This window comes from Danio aesculapii, chromosome 24, assembly GCF_903798145.1.
Source record: "Danio aesculapii chromosome 24, fDanAes4.1, whole genome shotgun sequence".
NCBI classification, from domain to species: Eukaryota; Metazoa; Chordata; class Actinopteri; order Cypriniformes; family Danionidae; genus Danio; species Danio aesculapii.
In genome coordinates, this window is record NC_079458.1 from 20,516,596 (window position 1) to 20,534,622 (window position 18,027).

At 36.1% G+C, this 18,027-nt stretch overlaps 1 protein-coding gene across 7 annotated transcripts in view; it reads right to left on the minus strand.

Annotated features, from left to right (window-relative positions):
* atp8a2 (ATPase phospholipid transporting 8A2) overlaps window positions 1–18,027 on the minus strand; it is a 135,768-nt gene that overhangs the window by 101,606 nt on the left and 16,135 nt on the right. For 2 of the 7 annotated variants that reach the window (XM_056451197.1, XM_056451199.1), the window contains one exon: window positions 3,648–3,828. In XM_056451197.1, coding sequence (XP_056307172.1) covers window positions 3,648–3,828 — 181 coding nt within the window. Of the gene's footprint in view, window positions 1–3,647; window positions 3,829–5,402; window positions 5,747–18,027 lie in introns of those variants that run through there. The other 5 variants (XM_056451201.1, XM_056451198.1, XM_056451200.1 and 2 more) reach the window with 4 other exon arrangements.

Below are 18,027 nucleotides of genomic sequence, written 5' to 3' on the forward strand. Positions count from 1 at the left end.
TGTCTTAAATATAAATATTATCAAGTATAACTCAATGTATAAAGCACTGATGCTTAAAAAATGTACTTAAGCACAGCAGTGAAGCAGGGAGAAAAAAAAACTTAGTTACTGTCCACTGCTTTTTTGTAAACACAACACCCTTCTGGGCTCGTCGGCGATGAGTTCACAGCCCAACACACCCTGTGTAACCCACACTACAGCCTCAAACAGCAGCTCAGTGGCTGACCTGGAAGTGCGGCAGGCTATCGTTGACATCAAAGAGTGCTTGAGACCATTCATATGATCCCCTTCATTAACATTCAGCGGCCCAATCACACACACAGCAACCCACACCGCCGTCACCATGATGTGTAGTATACCTGGGGTTACCCTACTAAAGGACTGATATGGATGATTGCACTGATGGATTTGTTGGTCTGGTTACTTTGTGATTGACAGCTGACCAATTGATGCCAATGCAACGGGAAGCAGAAACCATTTGGTAAATAAAACATGAAGGAGAAGCAATAAGAGAGTGATCTGAAGAATTCTTATGAAAATTTCCACTGCTCCAGTCGGTTATGGCTGAATGAGCAGAAAAGGTCAGAACTGCATGTGATCTGAAATGAACCAATGACAAAACGACGATGGATTTCTAGGTCCACCTTAATGTTGTTACAGGAACCAAAATAGAGCCTTTTATAAGAGAACAGATCGATGAAGTGTGTGTGTGTGTGTGTGTGAGGTTGATTTTGCATGAGCTTTCAGAAGTGATTTGAGATTCAAATCTTTTGGGATTTTGTTACATCTATCGAGCGATCGTATTCATAACACAAACATAAAGCTTCGAAAAGTGCAATTATGTCATGAGCAGAAGTTTATTGCAAATGCAATGGACCACAGTGATCTAATAGCCACCCGACAGAAAGAGTCTACAAGACTTTTTGTTCAGGAACTGCAGATGAACTCTGGCCAAAGCACAGCCAGGAACATGACCTTGGTGTACTCGCAGGAAATCTCGAATGGAGTACTTTACTTAATGGACGCTATTCAGATGTTCACATTCAATGCGTATACTAGCATGCATTTTGTATGGGAATCTCCTGAGGGAAAATCTTAGCTTGATTAAAGCATTTTTTACAATCAGTCTAACAGCATTAGGATTTAACAAGATGTTGGAGAATGAAGTGTTGGTGAGGCATCACATACAATGTGTTTGAATTAATTATTAGTTCAAAAGAATAGGTAAAAACAAACAGAAAGTTGAGCTACAGGAAAACTGTGAGGAGCCATTGTTTACACATCACTTTGACTGGCTGATCACAGTTCAGATTGGATATCGCTCTTCTCCGAAGTGTGCAAACTTGCCTGAATGAGTCAAGGTCGTATCAAATGGACTAATTAGTAAATGAACATCTCAACCACTCTGTTATCATCACTTCTGGACATTTCCAAATAGAAAAAAAAGAACTTGAAATGACTTAATGAGCTTTAAAAAGGCTGTTTTAAGACAAAAACATGTGTCTTGTTTCAGTTTTGGAAACATTGTGTTCCATAAAGAATATTTAAATTACACAACACGTCCTTAATAGTGGGAAAAAGTTTCTTTAGATTACTCAAATTTATGAAAAGGGGTTATATGAAGAGTTATGAAGTAAAAACTTCAAAGATACTTAAGGTTCTTTTTGGGCATCATACATTCTCAGAAAAAATGGTACAATGTTATACCAAAGAAGGTACAAACCATTGTCACTGGGGCAGTACCTTTTTATGGGACAGAATTATACCTAATAAGACAAAGAAACAAATTTGGACCATTGCAGTTTGTACCTTTACGGACATGATTTGTACCATGGGAAATCAACATGTACCTTTGGTTTTTAAAACCTGCTGATACAATATTATACCTTCATCAAAGGTACAAATCTGATCCATAAAGGTACCACCACATTGACAAAACACTTTGTACCTACTGTAACAGTGTCAAAAATGTTTACCACACGTTTATTTAAAATACCTTAAACGTTTAGTTTATAATACCTATAGTTTTATGTTTTAAAAGTTGTTTTGTATCATTGTATTATAGAACTTAATAATTAATGTTTCAGTTTCTTTAAACATGTGCTTTTAAATTATGATTCTTGTTTTAATGTGGAAATTATTCATAAAATCACTTTGCCTTTCCAGTAATATTTATTTTCATAGATATTGTAATAAAGAAGGAGTTGTCCAACACTTATGTACCTTTACCAAGGTACAAACTGTTCCTCAAGGTACCTTTTTCTGAGAGTGTACTGACTATTTTTTAAGAAATACAAGTGTTAACATTGCTCGAATAAAAAAAAACACTGGGGTCACTGTGATTTTTTTAAAGAAATTAATATTTTTATTTTTTACTTTTACTAAGATTTTTATGTTAAATAAATTCAAAATTATTTTATATTTTCTATTCATTAAAAAAACATGGAATAGGCATAGGAAGATAACCCAGGTATCCCGTGGGTATACCGTACCATGGTTTGTAAAAGTAAAGGTTTTAAAACCACCAAAATGTTAAACCGTTAATAAAGAATTTGTAAGATTTTTTATTCACATTTTTTGTGTGTGTTTTAAGACAACAGTATCTCCAGCAGAAAAGATATCCAAAGATTGTAAAGAAATTTGTGTTTTTGAAACTAATGAAGACAGCAGAAGTCAATGATTCATTTGAATTATTCAGCCTGACATGTTAACTGCTCCAAAATAGTATAAATGTTTCTCAAAATAAAATATTTTTGATCAAAGGGGAAAAAGTTCTTGTTTTTACCCAGACGATAAAAAAAACATATTTTAGAGCAGTAATCACAATACCGTAAAACTGTGATATTTTTATCGAAGGTTATCATACCGTCAGAATTTATACTGGCTCATGCCTACCATGGAAAACTACATTTATAATGTTGTCCAGACAATTTTCAAGTAGCACAATCATTTTAAACACTAATAATAATAATAATAATAATAATAATAATAATAATAATAATCATAATAATAATAATAATAATAATAATAATAAGAAGAAGAAGAAGAAGAAGAAGAAGAAGAAGAAGAAGAAGAAGAAGAAGAAGAAGAAATATTTCTTTAGCACTAAAATAACATTTAAGAATGATTTCTGTGATACTGAAGAGTGAATCAATGATGCTGAAATGTGGCTTTGCCTTTACAGTAATCAATTACATTTAAAAATGCACTAAAATATTAAACCCTTACTTTACATTGTAATAATAGGATTTCACAAAACTTTTGTTTTTACAATATCAAAAGCAACCTTGCTGAGCTGGGGAGCTTACTGACTCCAAAACACAATAACCCTAAACTTCTGAATGGTATACATGTAAATAAGCAGAAATATAATAGTATATAAATATAATCGTATTGGTTTCTTATGGATAGTGCAAGTTAAATGCTGATCTTTATGCAATTCACATTAGTACTACAGTAAACTAATTAAAACCGAATCAAAGACAGAAAGATAAATGTCTGCAGCATCTTGAGATCTTGACACAGCCATGGAGAGACCGGAAGAACTGAGACTTACAACAAAGAATAGTCTATACATTAAAATAAGCTTGAATAAAACATGCAATAACATCTTTCAAGAAGGAAAAAGAAGTCTTGAACGAACTCACCTGACATGGTTGTCACAATATTTGGTGGTCTGGGCTCGGTTGAGCAGCACGGTCCGCGCTGTGGCATCTACCGGGTCCGCCTGTGATGTGGTCCCGGACATCTCATCCTCTGCCTTGCGGTAGCCGGCGGCCGAGCACGCGGGTCCTGCACCGTTCGAGTGATGGGAGAGAGGAGGCGAGGCTAGCGTGAGTGCGCGTGGAAGAAGACAGGAGGAAGAAGACACATACAAATGTGGTTTACAGTTCAGTGCGCTGCCACTATCACTAGCCTACTACTGTGTGCTGATGCAAGCCGCCCCTGATGCCAATGACGCTTCCCCGAGTGCACCGCCCTCCCCGTTCTTTTCATCCCCCCTCCATCCATCCTCATCCTCATCATCCACAAGCAAAAGCTCCGTCACCAATACAGCACACGCGCGACGCCCACGGGACCCCCGGTGCAGAATGTGCTGATGGGCGCACAATGGCGCAGCAAACACCTTTGTAGGAAACCTTGCGCGTTTGTTTATCCTCATAAACGCCTCTTTTTTCAATGAAACACCTGTGTATTGGCGATGCGCTGAAACGGAACGGAACGAGGCAACGGCTGAGTCTTGAAATCTAGCGTGCTGCCTACTTAGATTGCATTTCCGCGCGCGCCTCGGTTGAGCATTTATAATACAAGACGGAGAGTCACGATGCCGGAGGAGTCTCTCCTGCTCGTGTTCAGTGGCAGGATCTGCACCGAGAGCGTCCTTTGCGTCGCGTCGCTGGTTTTTGCAGCGCTTTTCTCATTTTCGCCGTCGGAATGAAACAAAAATTATTTTAGAAATAGAAAATTACAATTAGTTTAAAGGGACATTATATGATAGTTATAGTCTATTGATTTAATAACACTAATACACAAAAATATAAATATTTAGTAATAATTAATATTATAACAATAAAGTTGTCCATATAAATTACTATTTTAAATTATATGAATGTACATAAAGTGGCTGCTCATGTAAACACGTAAATAGAATACTAATGTATAAGATTGATTAAAGCTTTAATTTAAATAGAAATAGCTTGAAATAATATTTAAATGCAAATTACTATAATAAAAGGTTAAATAAAAATTAAATAATAATAATTAAAAAAAAAAAAAAAATATATATATATATATATATATATATATATATATATATATATATATATATATATATATATATATATATATATATCATCGGTTTAAAAAACTAGTCCAAGAACCAAGAATTTTTTCATTGACTTATTTTCCTGATAAAAACAATATAATAAATTGACAATAGCCTGCCAGTTTTGAAGTGATGACAATGCATGCACATTTAGTAATACTTAATATTATTTTATTATTATTATTTACTATGAAGTTGCTGCAATACCAACAGTATTGCAGTATTTTGTATAAATATGCTGACATAATATTCATATCATATATGTAAATAAATTAAATATATATAAATAATTTCATTTATTCAGCAGTGGCCTCGAGCTTGCAGCTGATTGGTCCTTTAGGTGACTGTTCAACGATGACGTACAGCTTCTTTGAGTCCAATGTAGGAGAAGCGGTCGCGGCGCGTCGCGTGGGGTGTTTTTGAGACGCGGCCACTCACTGCTCTGCTGATCCCAGTGATTCCTGCTCAAACACTGCCTCACCGCAGCCCCCCTGCCAAACGATTATTTTTCCGCACATAATAAATAATGTAGGCTCGGTAAATAACAGCTCGGACTGGATGTGACAGGAGAGTTTACCCAGCTGCTGCATAATCGAAAGCGGGCGTGGAGAGATGGACCGCGCGCGTCACTTCTCCCATTCCAGTCAGACGACGAACCCCAAACCTGCGCGCTCCGGGTCATTTGTCAGTCTCAGAACATTCATAAAGCTCCACTCCGAGGTGTCTTTGCAGTAACAGAAGACGTCTGGTTTCCCTCCAGAGACCGCGCTTTCTCTGTTCGCGTCTAACTAACGCGTTCCCCGCAGTCCCACACAAAAGCCTTACATTTAAAGGCACAGGCACTTGCTCGAGGGCCACAGCTGTCTTTCTGTCTGTCTGTTTGTCTGTCTTTCTATCTTCACAATTAGGGATCGAAATGTACTAAACGTGTAATGACAGGCAAGGATTCGCTTCCTGTTCATTTGCTCCTCCTCGTTTCCAGGATGGTAATTTCACCTGAGGGAAGAGAGTTACTGTTTCTCAAAAGGGTTTGTTTTGGTAGGTCAAATTGAGGTTAGTAAGTTATTAAGTGTAGTATTATAGGGAGATTTGAAATGGACTGCTTCCAGGGGTAAACAAATGTGGATCAGGGAATAAATAAATGTTAAAGAATATGTCACTAAAAGACACATAATGGCTGATCATATTATTGAAGAATTATTTTTAAACTGGGCCAATATAATCTGCAATTGTTTTCACTAAAATATGCATTAATGGTTTGAGTCACAGAATTTGAAGTCAACTAGCTAAATTTGGAATTATTTGTATAGCCTATTGATTAAAACATTATAAAATACATAAAAAAAAAAAAAAAATATATATATATATATATATATATATATATATATATAATTAATTAATATGCTAAAGAATATAAGTATTTTTGTTGACTGGTCAGAATAATGTGGGTTTATGAATTATTAAAATGAATAGTCACATATATTACCATTAACCATCTGCTAAGTGATTTATATAATTAAAAAGTAATAAACCTATCTCCAAACTGCACAGTTATGTATGATTTTGTTCTATACTTTATTTGCATATGTGGTTGGGGAAAAAAAAGGTCAACGTTAATAAAAATGGCATTGAAAGCTTCAAAATCAAGCTTGGACTAAATTATTTATTAACATACTGGGCCACGCATATTATTATTGTTATTATTATTGTTATTATTATACCTTTTTAAGCTAAATTTGTAAATTCGTAATTTGTTAAAATTGGAAAACTCATTCACTGATTAACTATAACTATACAAAATCATTTGTATATTTTATTATTTGCGGAAGATTAGATGGAGATGTGGATGGGAGAAAAGATTTTTAAGTGATGTTTTCTAAACAAATTTCAAGAGGAGTATGCGCAGATGTTTCAACACTTATAATATATCATTGACAATCATTCTATTATCCTTCATTTATAACTCGTCCTGCCTCTGTAACAGAGGCCAGCTAGTGAAGTGCTGGTTCGATCCCAGCTCAGAGTGGGTTGGGGGGTGTAAGACCGGTGGGGTTATATAGGTGCCGTGACCCGGATGGGCGTGCGGTTTAGGCGGGTGAGTGTAACAGAGGCCAGCTAGTGAAGTGCTGTGCAGGTAAACCTCACTCTGAACGCAAAAAGCTGCTCTAGTGCTAAATGCCATGGTCTTTAGCCTCCTTGTTAGAGCAACCGACTCCCATGCGGAGAGTTGCCGGTTCAATCCCAGCTCAGAGTGGGTTGGGTGGTGTAGGACTGGCGGGGTTACACCTCCATTATCTCACGACTTTAACATCACTCCACCCCGACACCTCACCTCTTAACAATATCTACCTAGGGGGAGCGCTCTGAGGCTGGGCTAGACACTTCACTCAGACCACAACGTCTCTCGCTTTCCCAACACGGGGAATAACACGAGTTGGGGTGTCTTTTCTAAGCTCCGAGTCCTCTCACTGGACAGCACGCCAAATATGCTTCTGTAAGCTATCTGTAAGTGTGAACTCATGAAAAATATCATTAATTGATTTACTGTAAATCATTTATTGATCAGATTATTAATAATCTATTAACATGTATTGGGACAAATGTTGCATTGTTAACAATGTTGGTTTGCGCTGAAATACCATCAAATAACATTCCATTAGATATTTCGCTTTTGTATTTTACTTTGATACTTGCCTAAGATGTAAACTAATATGAATGCTAAAAGGACACTGAACATTTTCAGATTAGACTTTTGCAGGATTTATGAATTATTAACATGTAAAGGATCACAGCTTTTTTACAAAAGAAAAGTAAAAGTAAAAGATCAGCTGTCATACTTTGTGCTATAATGCTGTTTATTTCCAAAGGGTTTGACCCACAGGATTTGCCATCAACCAATTAATTAGAAAGATAAATAGCTTTTTCTGAAAAGAGTTATTCAAGCAAAGTAAAAAATAAGATGTAATTGTGTTTCATTTCCACTTACAGTAAAAGAGATTAATAGAGACAATAGAGGAAATATTAAACGGCTCATTTAAAAAATGCTTCATAATTGTTCATGTCAAAACGATCCATTTTCCACTGTATTTGCAGCTAATTTTCCCACAAAGAATGTTGAGTGAGAATCTTCAGAATCTAGACAGAGCCTTCATGCCCCCTCTTGCCCCATGTCTAATCGCTTTATCTTTCAGTCCCTCATGCAAAACCATAAACCACATATATCAGCTCAAACACAACACATTATAAGGGCTGTATATCACCATCAGATCGTCATGCTTTCTGAGATTTCTTTCTGTAAAGCTCTTAACACTTGCTTGTAAACAACCTGATCTTAAGTTATGAGAAGCAGGGTGTATAAATATAGCAAGCGCTCTTCTCTTGAGTGTCAAAGGCCAGCCTGACCACGGATAACTATCTTGCCGCTAACTGAGAATTGTGTTAACTTGTAGTTATGTATGGCGTCACATAATTTAACGCTGAAGACACTTGCTCTCAAATGTGTTTTTATGGCGTAATAAATCATGGCTAATGTATCTTTCAAGGTGACTCTGGGCACCTTCAGCGTTACAGCAGTAGCTCTCAACTAATTGTGCTTCAGGACATAGAATTTGCATTGAACACCAAGTTCTGTTTATCGTACAAAATTAAATGACTATTAAATAGCCTACAGCATTTCTGCTATCTACATACAACCCCTTTAAAGGGTCACGAAACTCCAAAACACATTTCATGAGATGTTGACAGTCATAGATGTGTCCCACGCTGCTAAAAACACGATTAGGACACATATATTGCACAAAAGAAGTGAAAACTGGTTGTTTTTGCATTACTTCGAGCAAATTCGTTCTTCCAGTTTGAAAAGAAATTTTGAAGGTACATCACGGCCATGAGATCCTTGTGTAAATTCCAGCGTGTAGACTGGCTGTCTGTACCGGTGTGTACAACGTGACGTCTTTGAGCTTTCATCATTATTCAAGAGATAGACTAGGTTCAAACCAATCAGCATGCTCTATTGTGAATGAGGCGCACTCACAATACTTCAACTTCATTAATATGCATGATATAACTTTGATAACTGTTTTTACCTGTTAGAGTGTTCAGACGGCAGAGAGACGCCATGTTGTGTTGCCAACCGTAATTAAAACAAGTGGAAGAAGAATTGTTTGGAGACATGGGTCGTCGGTGTTTTGTTTATAAATGTGCTGCAACGATGGGGTTTTTTTCGATGAGAGTTCAGCTGGGCTCACATGTGGATTACTGTGGTCTGCTAACACGCGACAAAATACATTTGTAAGGAACGTTTTTTACCTGAGAGAAATCCAGATTCGCTGCTCTTCTTCTTTTAAAATAGACACGGTTCCAGTTTGTGTTGATTGTCCTGTCTCTACAGATTTGGTGAGTGATCAGTGTTCTTTTGTTTATGTTTCATAAGAGGCAAAGTTAGTTAGTATTGTCAGCAGTACTCTTTCAGTTTTTAAAGACATACCTTAATCAAAATGATATTACAGTACGTTAATATTACTACAATATTATGGGCTGAAAGATCCGCTATAAATGCTGCTCTCCAAATGTAAACATGTAAGCATCTTAATCAAACTATTACCATCAGCTCGGATTTTTGCTGCATTTTGTGACAGGATAGTCTATACATACACGGCTGTCTGACGCTACCTATCGAGTGCATCTAAATTACCGAGAAATGTGGAGTTTTTTTCTGTCACACGGTGTGCGGTATCAAACATTCCATTTAAACAACACTCTTCCAGCAGTTCCTCGCATCCAATATTTCGTTTGTCACAAGGGGCATGCATAAAATGCTCCTGAATGAAAGTGAAAGTGCTGAACTGCAGTTAAATTAGACAAAGTAATAATTTGCCAAATAATTCGATTACTGATGTTCATGTAAACATCAGTATATTACTGATGTCCATATCGTTTTTGCCTCTGTAAAAATAATCACGTGCTCGAACTGAAACTCCCCTTTTCATGTAAATCCTTCCCTCTTTCGCTGCTCGACACTCCCACCTAAACAAATCTGGACTTTTAACATTAGAGTTTGCGCTAAAATACAATAAAGTTTCAAAATGACACACAACATTTGACATTCAAAATCAATAAAAAGACTAGTCTTATTTTATTATGCTTGTTATAAACCTGCATCTGCGCACACTTCATTGCTTTGTAAAAATTAGTTTGCTCTCATAATCTTTTTTTTTTATAATTATTTTCAGGGGTTTTTCACTTTTAATTTGGATAGGATAGTAGAGGTTACAGACAGGATAGTATTAGTAGCAGATAGAGGGGAAGGGTCGGCAAAGGACCTCGAGCCGGACATCAAACTCGGGTCGCCAAGAGTGCTATATGCTATATGTCGGCGCACTTAACCACTTATTGGCGCCGACAACTCTCATAATCTTTAAATCAAATATAACCTTCTCTCCCCCCTCGAAACAATTTTTCTTCACTTCTGGTCACATGGAAGGCTTTTAGGGCGGGGCTATCATTCTTTTAGTGCGGAGCTATCAGTCCTTATAGGGCCGAGCTCTCAGTGTGTCTTATTTCTGCACTGCTCTCATCCAATCATAAATCTACCTCCATTTTGTTAGCAATGCCGGTCTTCCAACAATCCAATCGGTTCCCAATGGGAAATCATCTATTTTTTTCTAATTTAAGGGCTGTTTCATTTGGATCTACGTCACGAAAGGGAAAAAAGGTTAACCTTTTTCAAAACTACGCTTGTTTTCACTGAGCGGTACGGTTTGGTACAGTACAGTACGCATTCATCTCCAATTCCACTGTTATACCAAAATGGCGAATTGTACCGTACCACTTTTTCAAGGACTCTTTCATAACAGTACCTAGCACAACAGTATGATGCTAAAAGGAAGGATCGAATCACAACACAAGAAGTGCCATTTTTAAATCCACAACTGAGACACCATAATAATACAATGACGGCCCGCAGCAATGAACCATGGACGACCCAAGCTCAGAGAAGCTTCTTGTGACAAACAGCCACATGCCAAGGGGCTAGAACAGGATCTGCTGTATGTTCTTTATTGTTGTTTACAGGACCATCTAAATAATGGACTTGAGTGCACAAAAGCCACAATATGTGAACGGCTCATATGGCTTTCTTTTTTTAAGTAAGAATGATGTCAGCCAACGTTTTTTTCTTTTCTTTTCTCCTGTTATTTAAATAATAAGTGTATTGGTGCTCGCATATAACGTATAGAAAACAACATCCTCAAAACAATCCCTGTTCACACAGATCTGAAAAAATGCTAAAAAAGCTGTGTTAGGCATGCCAAACCAGTGGATGGCAATGTCACTTTGTAAACACAAAAATCCCAAAATTGTGTGAGACGGTTATGTAGTCATTTTCAGAAAAAAAAAATGGCACTTTTAAGCCATTTTCAAAAGTTAGTATTTCCCGATTTTTTTAGTTTTACCAAATAAAAAAACAACCAAAATACAAAAAAAGGTGTTTAATTAAAAACGTTTTCATGTAAACATACCCTTTAAGTGATAGTTCACTCAAAAATGGCATTTATGTAATCATTTGCTCACCCTCCCCTTGTTATGTCTCTTTTTTGGTCGAACACAAATCAGGATATATTGAAGAATGTTTGGGGAATAACAGCCATTGAACTTCAAAGCATTTTTTGTTCCTATTTCCTATGGATGTCAGTGGCTGCTTTTAATGTTTAGAACTACTTAAGTGGGAGGAATTTGTGGGGATTTTTAAAAAATTTTAGTGAACTATCCCTTTAAATATGATCATGCACTCAAAAAATAATGTTTGTTGTTTGTTCAAACTACTTAAAATGAGCAACACAATTCTTGAGTTTTTTTTGGGACAACTTAATTGTTTTATGTTCAGTACACTTAAATTTGTAAAAACTAATAAGTTAACTCAGTTCCTTCATGTTGTCCCAACACAAATCGATTGTGTGGATCCCAGAATTTTGGTCAGATTGCATGGTGTTGAATTAAAATGACAATCTTTTAACAATTAAAGCACATGCATTGTGAACATTGCAAGATTATATGGTCATTTTATTCTTTGCATTGAGCATTACATTTTCCCCTCTGTAAAAACAGACTTGCCACCCACCAGCTGAGCACATTCAGCATGTTTCCACAAAACAAACACACAAAGCGGCCTGCACCTTGAAAGGTCATACGAGTTACTCAGCAGGACGCACTTTGGACAAGAGCCAAACAATCACAAATGACCCACTTTAAAAACAAACGTTCCACTTCTTTTTTTCTAAATAGGCTCAATTTACAAGTCACCTGGAATTAAACAGTTGAGTTTGATCATTTATAAATCCATTCAGCCGATCTCCGGGTCTGGCGAGAGGACTTTTAGCTTAGCTTAGCATAAATAATTGAATCAGATTAGACCATTAGCATCTGACAAAAAAATTTTAAAAAAAGAGTTTTGATAATTTCCTTATTTAAAGCTTGCTTTTCTGAAGTTACATTGTGTACGAAGACCAAAGGAAAATAAAAAGTTAATTTTTTCTAGGCTGACACATCCAAGAAAGTTTGCTGCCGTACCATTGCTGCAGCAGACGAAATTATGTAACGCATATTTATTTTGTAATATTTATGCAGCACTGTGCTATTTGTACTATTTTATGGCTGCACATCCATCATGCAATTGCAAATCTCTCGTTCCACCACATCCCAAAGGTGCTCTACTGGATTAAGTTCTGGTGACTGTGGAGGCCATTTGAGTACAGTGAACTCATTGTCATGTTCAAGAAACCAGTCTGGGATGATTTGCGCTTTATGACATGGTGCATTATCCTTCATAAAGGATAATGTGGTCATAAAGTGATAGACATGGTCAGCAACAATACTCAGGTAGGCTGTGCCGTTGACACAATGCTCAATTGTGGCCCTATTGCTCTAATGGGCCCAAAATGTGCCAAGAAAATACCCTCAGATTCCTGTTCTTAGCTGACAGGAGTGGCACCCGGTTTTATCTTTTGCTGCTGTAGCCCATCCACCTCAAGGTTGGACGTGTTGTGCGTTCAAAGATGATCTTCTGCATACCTTGGTTGTACCGAGTGGTTATTTGAGTTGGGCCCAATCCCAATTCTATTTTTTACCCGTACCCCTACCCCTCACCCTTGCCTTTTCCCTTGGCCCTTACAACAGAGGGTTAAGGGCTTCAAAATTTACCCTTAAGATTTGGGACAGCACTACAGCACCTGCACACGTCATCATATGTCATCGTGATCTCATGCTTCATGTGAGATCAGACGATCGCGACTGCTGTAGTTATTCCAGTTGAGCTATTTTTTGGTTTTTATCTTCAGGAAATCACTGAAGGCATTTATTATGTTATCATAACGATCTAATGTGGCTATCAGATCGTAACTGTACTGTGCATTTATACATTGGCCATATTCATCTATGTAAACACACAAACACAACATTAACATTATAGCAGACACTGTAAAAAGCTCATTCTCAGCCACTAGACATTACTGACAGGGTATTCGAGTGTCATCAAGAGCCAAAATGTTGTGGGACTGCTGGGGTTATTATTAGGGATTATAGATTATTATATAATTAGCATTTTTTTTTAAAAGCATGACGGTAAAACATGAACGCGTTTATGAATATATTAAAACGTGTTTGTTTGTTGTAAAAATACATAATAATGACAAAAAAAAACTAAATTGTGGATCTCCTTACTTCCGGGTTCAGCAACGCTGCTGCTGTGGCAGGTAAATTTAGGGAAACTTTCTTACCCCTTGGTTTAGAGTGTGGTCCTGAAAAATCTTCTTTCGAAGGGCTATTCAACCCTTCCCCTTAGCCCTTTGCCTTCAATCTACAGAGAACTGGGACACCCCTACCCCTTGGCATGCACGTGCAAAACGAGGGGTAAGGGAAAGGGCTAATTGGTAGAATTGGTACAGGACCTTACTGTTGTCTTTCTATCAGCTTAAACCAGTCTGGCTGCTGTAAACCCTAGAGATGGTTGTGCAAAACCCCATTAGATCAGCAGTTTCTGAAATACTCAGACCAGCCCATCTGGCACCAAAAGCCATGCTACTTTAAGAGTCATTTAAATCACCTTTCTTCCCCATTCTGATGCTCGGTTTGAACTGCTGCAGGTCATCTTGACCATGTCTACATGCCTAAATGCATTGAGTTGCTGCCATGTGATTGGCTGATTAGAAATTTGAGTTAACGAGCAGTTGGACAGCTGTACCTAATAAAGTGGCCACTGAGTGTAGTTTCTAGCCATATCTGAATTTTCCATTTTTAAAGTTTTGATTGAAATGCTAATGGTCTAATCCGATTCAATGATTTATGCTAAGCGAAGCTAAAAGTGCTTCTGCCAGACCCAGAGATCGACTGAATGGATTCAAAAACTGTTTAACTCTACTTGTAGAATGAGCCTATTTGGAAAAAAAAGTAGAGTGTTCCTTTAATCATACGTCTAAACATCGTGCTCTCAACGATCCACTCTTCCTCTCACGCATCCATTTTCTCTTTCCTCTGGTTATTCCTCTTGCAATCCTCAACTCCTAGCCATTACCTCCTAATGATCGATACAAGGCCCATGAGATGCAGCTTGCATTTTTATTCAGCAGCAGATGAAAGCTTCAGTTACTCTCAATAACCAGACCCGCAGACACTCTGTAGCTGATTAGCACTGCAGAAACATGAATCAGCTCCAGACTGGTGAATGATGTGCAAAAATACACAGACTAGACACATTTCAGACTTTTCATAATAGACACACAGGCATCCTGGTTAAGGTGATTAACAAACACTCAGTTCACAAGTTGCTCAATGTGTGCTGATAAGGCCGAGTAGTTTGTGACTTTTGCCCTCAGATAAAGAAGGAAAAAAAACGAATTGCTCCGCTTTTGTGGGACTAGCGTAGTATAAATCACACCCAAACAGTCAACAGTTGATAAAGAAAAGCTTAAAACAACATTTATTTTCAGATTTTTACATTATAGTGATTAAATATATGAATATATGCATTTTAAATATATTATATAATAATAAATGTGTTAATATTCCAGCAAACATCAGTAAATCAACAATTTAACATTTAGTAAAATTACATATTAAAAAATATCTACATTTTTGCATACTTTATCATTTATATAATGCATTTGTATCTCTATTGTGTTTCTATATTTTCAGCATAAAGCAATAGAGTATTCCAATAAAATAAATAAAACTGCTTTACCCTTGTTCACTGTTCAAATGTACTATCCTTTTGTTATGTTCGGGATGAAAACATCCACTGAATTACACAGCTGTAAAATGCATCAGATAAATATATTTTTTTTAAATCAACCTCAATCCTGATCAAAACTACTAAGTTGTTTAGAAAATTACAGGATTTTAACTCTTTAATTGCCAAATTCAATAATGACGCCTCTGATTTGGTGATAAAAAGACACAAAATGACGTATTTTCAATATAAAAAGTAGTTGTGGACTGTATTTTTGCTTTTATCACAGTCTTGGACATGAGAACGATTATTACCAACATTGGCTGTGATGCATTATTAGATTCTCATTTTTTCTCCCTAATGTACTGTTGGTGGCTGTTTTTGCTCCATTGACTTCCATTATAACCACATTTGATGGTGCATAAATACACAGTGTTTGTTTTTATTGACTCCATGTAGTTCTGAGAGCTGTGATGCATATTTAGATTTTCTCAGACACATCAATGTAAGTGCGTAAAGGTCACTCTCACACTCTCAGACACGCATACACACACTTTAATTTGCTGTTATACTCCATAAAAATACAGAAACTAAGCTTTTTTGCACAGGCCTATCTAAAGGGTTAATGATGCCAAGTGATGATCAACAGTAAAAATTACAAATGTAACCTCTTCCCAACAAGGAAAACCAATCAAAAATGCATGATTATATAGTGTCATAGTTTTGCAATCAAAAAATGTGGTTAAAACGGAAGTCAATAGAGCAAAAACAGCAACCAACAGTAAATTAGGGAGAAACAATGAAAATTAATTAAAAACAATGTCTCAAAGGCAATGTTTTTTCACATGTCCAAGACTTTGATTAAAGATTTTTTTCAAAATCCAGTCCACAATTACATTTTATATTGAAAATACATCATTTTGTGTCTTTTTTCACTAAATCAATGAGATAATTTATGAATTTGGCAATTAAAGAGTTGAAATCCTGTAATGTTCTAAACAATTTAGTAGTTTTGATCAGGGCTGAGAAAAAATTTGGAAAAAAAATATTTATCTGATGCATGTTTAATTTAGTGGATGTTTCATCTCAAACATAACAAAAGGCTAATAAATTTGCCCAGATTTTTTTTTTTTCCAAAACATTTTCTTAAAATAAGTGTGAAAATAAGATTTGTCGCCAAAAAGTATTCTGCTAGCTGAAACACAGAAAAGGTTATGGCCAAATTAAGACTCAAAATCACCCCAGAGTGGATGAAAACATCCCCAACAGTACATAAGGGTTAAGTTACAATAAAAATATCATTCTTTTTTTTTTGCATCTTATAGTGGGTGATAAATAAAACAACATATTAGCATTTAATATAAAATTTAAATGTGTATATGTAAATACATTACACATCTTAAAGGGACAGTTCACCCAAAAATGAAATGTCTGTCCTCATTACACACCTAAACCTCATTGAGTTTCTTTCTTCTGCTGAACACATACGAATACTATACTAAAGAAAGCTGGAAACCTGTAACCATTGATTTTTTACCATTGGTTTTTAGCTTCATTCGTTCATTTTCCTTCGGCTTGGTCCCTTATTTATCAGGGGTCGCCACAGCAGAATGAACTGCCAACTTATTCAGCATATGTTTTACGAAACATATGCCCTTCCAGTCGCAACCCAGTACTGCGGAAGATTTTCAGCTTTCAGTAGTAAATCAGTAGGTTTTTTTAAACATAAGTAGGTTATAATTTTCAATATATTTGAATTATGATTAATATACATTTCAATACTTAAATACTTTAGTTAATTACTCTGATGAACACAAAAGTCATTAAGGTCACTACGTTAAAATATTCATCACATTATGTCATTAAATATCAGTGGCATCTAAGAGTTTTTGATTAGTCATGTCTGAACTATCACTCTGTTTGACCTAAGCTCAACGTGGGGTGACTTGGGTCAACTGGCCATCCGCCAGCTTTTCACCACTAAAAAGCAGCATGCTTTTAAATTATGAATAGCCCTGGGTTGCATTATTCATCTGTACGCCTTTGTAGCGGCGCTCATTTTACCCGCTGCATTCTCTAGTGCCGCATGCATTCATTCAGCGGCCTCTCTTATTCCATGCAATATCACTGCACACCTCTCTGATTGTATTATACTACTCTGATTAGTCAGACTATGGCCATGCTCTTCAAACTGGTGTCAGATTCCTCTATTGTCTAGAATTTTCTGCTATTGCAACACAAAGGCAGAGGCGGTTCACGAGGACAGCGAGCCAGCTCATCATTATCAACTAAATGTAAAAGATGGAAAATATTACACGATCAATATGCTAGTAAGACAAGACAAACATTTTCTATTCATACACTTGTCAACGTTGACATTTTTGGCTTTTCATAAAGTTTTATTTTTCTAAATAATACAGAAAACCTCCAAGATATACTAAGTTTCATACTTTATACATTTGTATCTAGATTGTAATTATGATAAGGTTTATTTTCTGTAAATGACACATAAATCTCCACTTCATACAAGAAACTAGTTTTATTTATATGTGTGGTGTGAATATTTTTGACAGAAAGATACGTTCATACATAATTTGCCTAATTATAGCTTGTATTCTACAAAAACGTTTGATAAAATGACCTTTTCCTGCAATGAAAAAAGATTCACTGGATTTGTTTTTTTTAATGCAAGCGGTTGCAAACAATTTATATGGGCTGAATTTAAACAAATTAAGTTGAATGTTACTAAATTTAATTTGATTGTTTAAATTCTGCCCATATAAATTGTTTGCAAGCGCTTACCATAAATAAATGTAGTAAATCCAATGAATCGTTTATTTCAGTGTGGCTGTTTGCAGAATTTTTTCTGGATTAAGTGTAAACAAATTCTCAAAATCTCCTATTTAAAAATCTTTGACTCTAATATGTCAAAAAGAAAAAGAAAAAAGGATTTTGAAACAACCTTTATCCAATGTTCACTGGT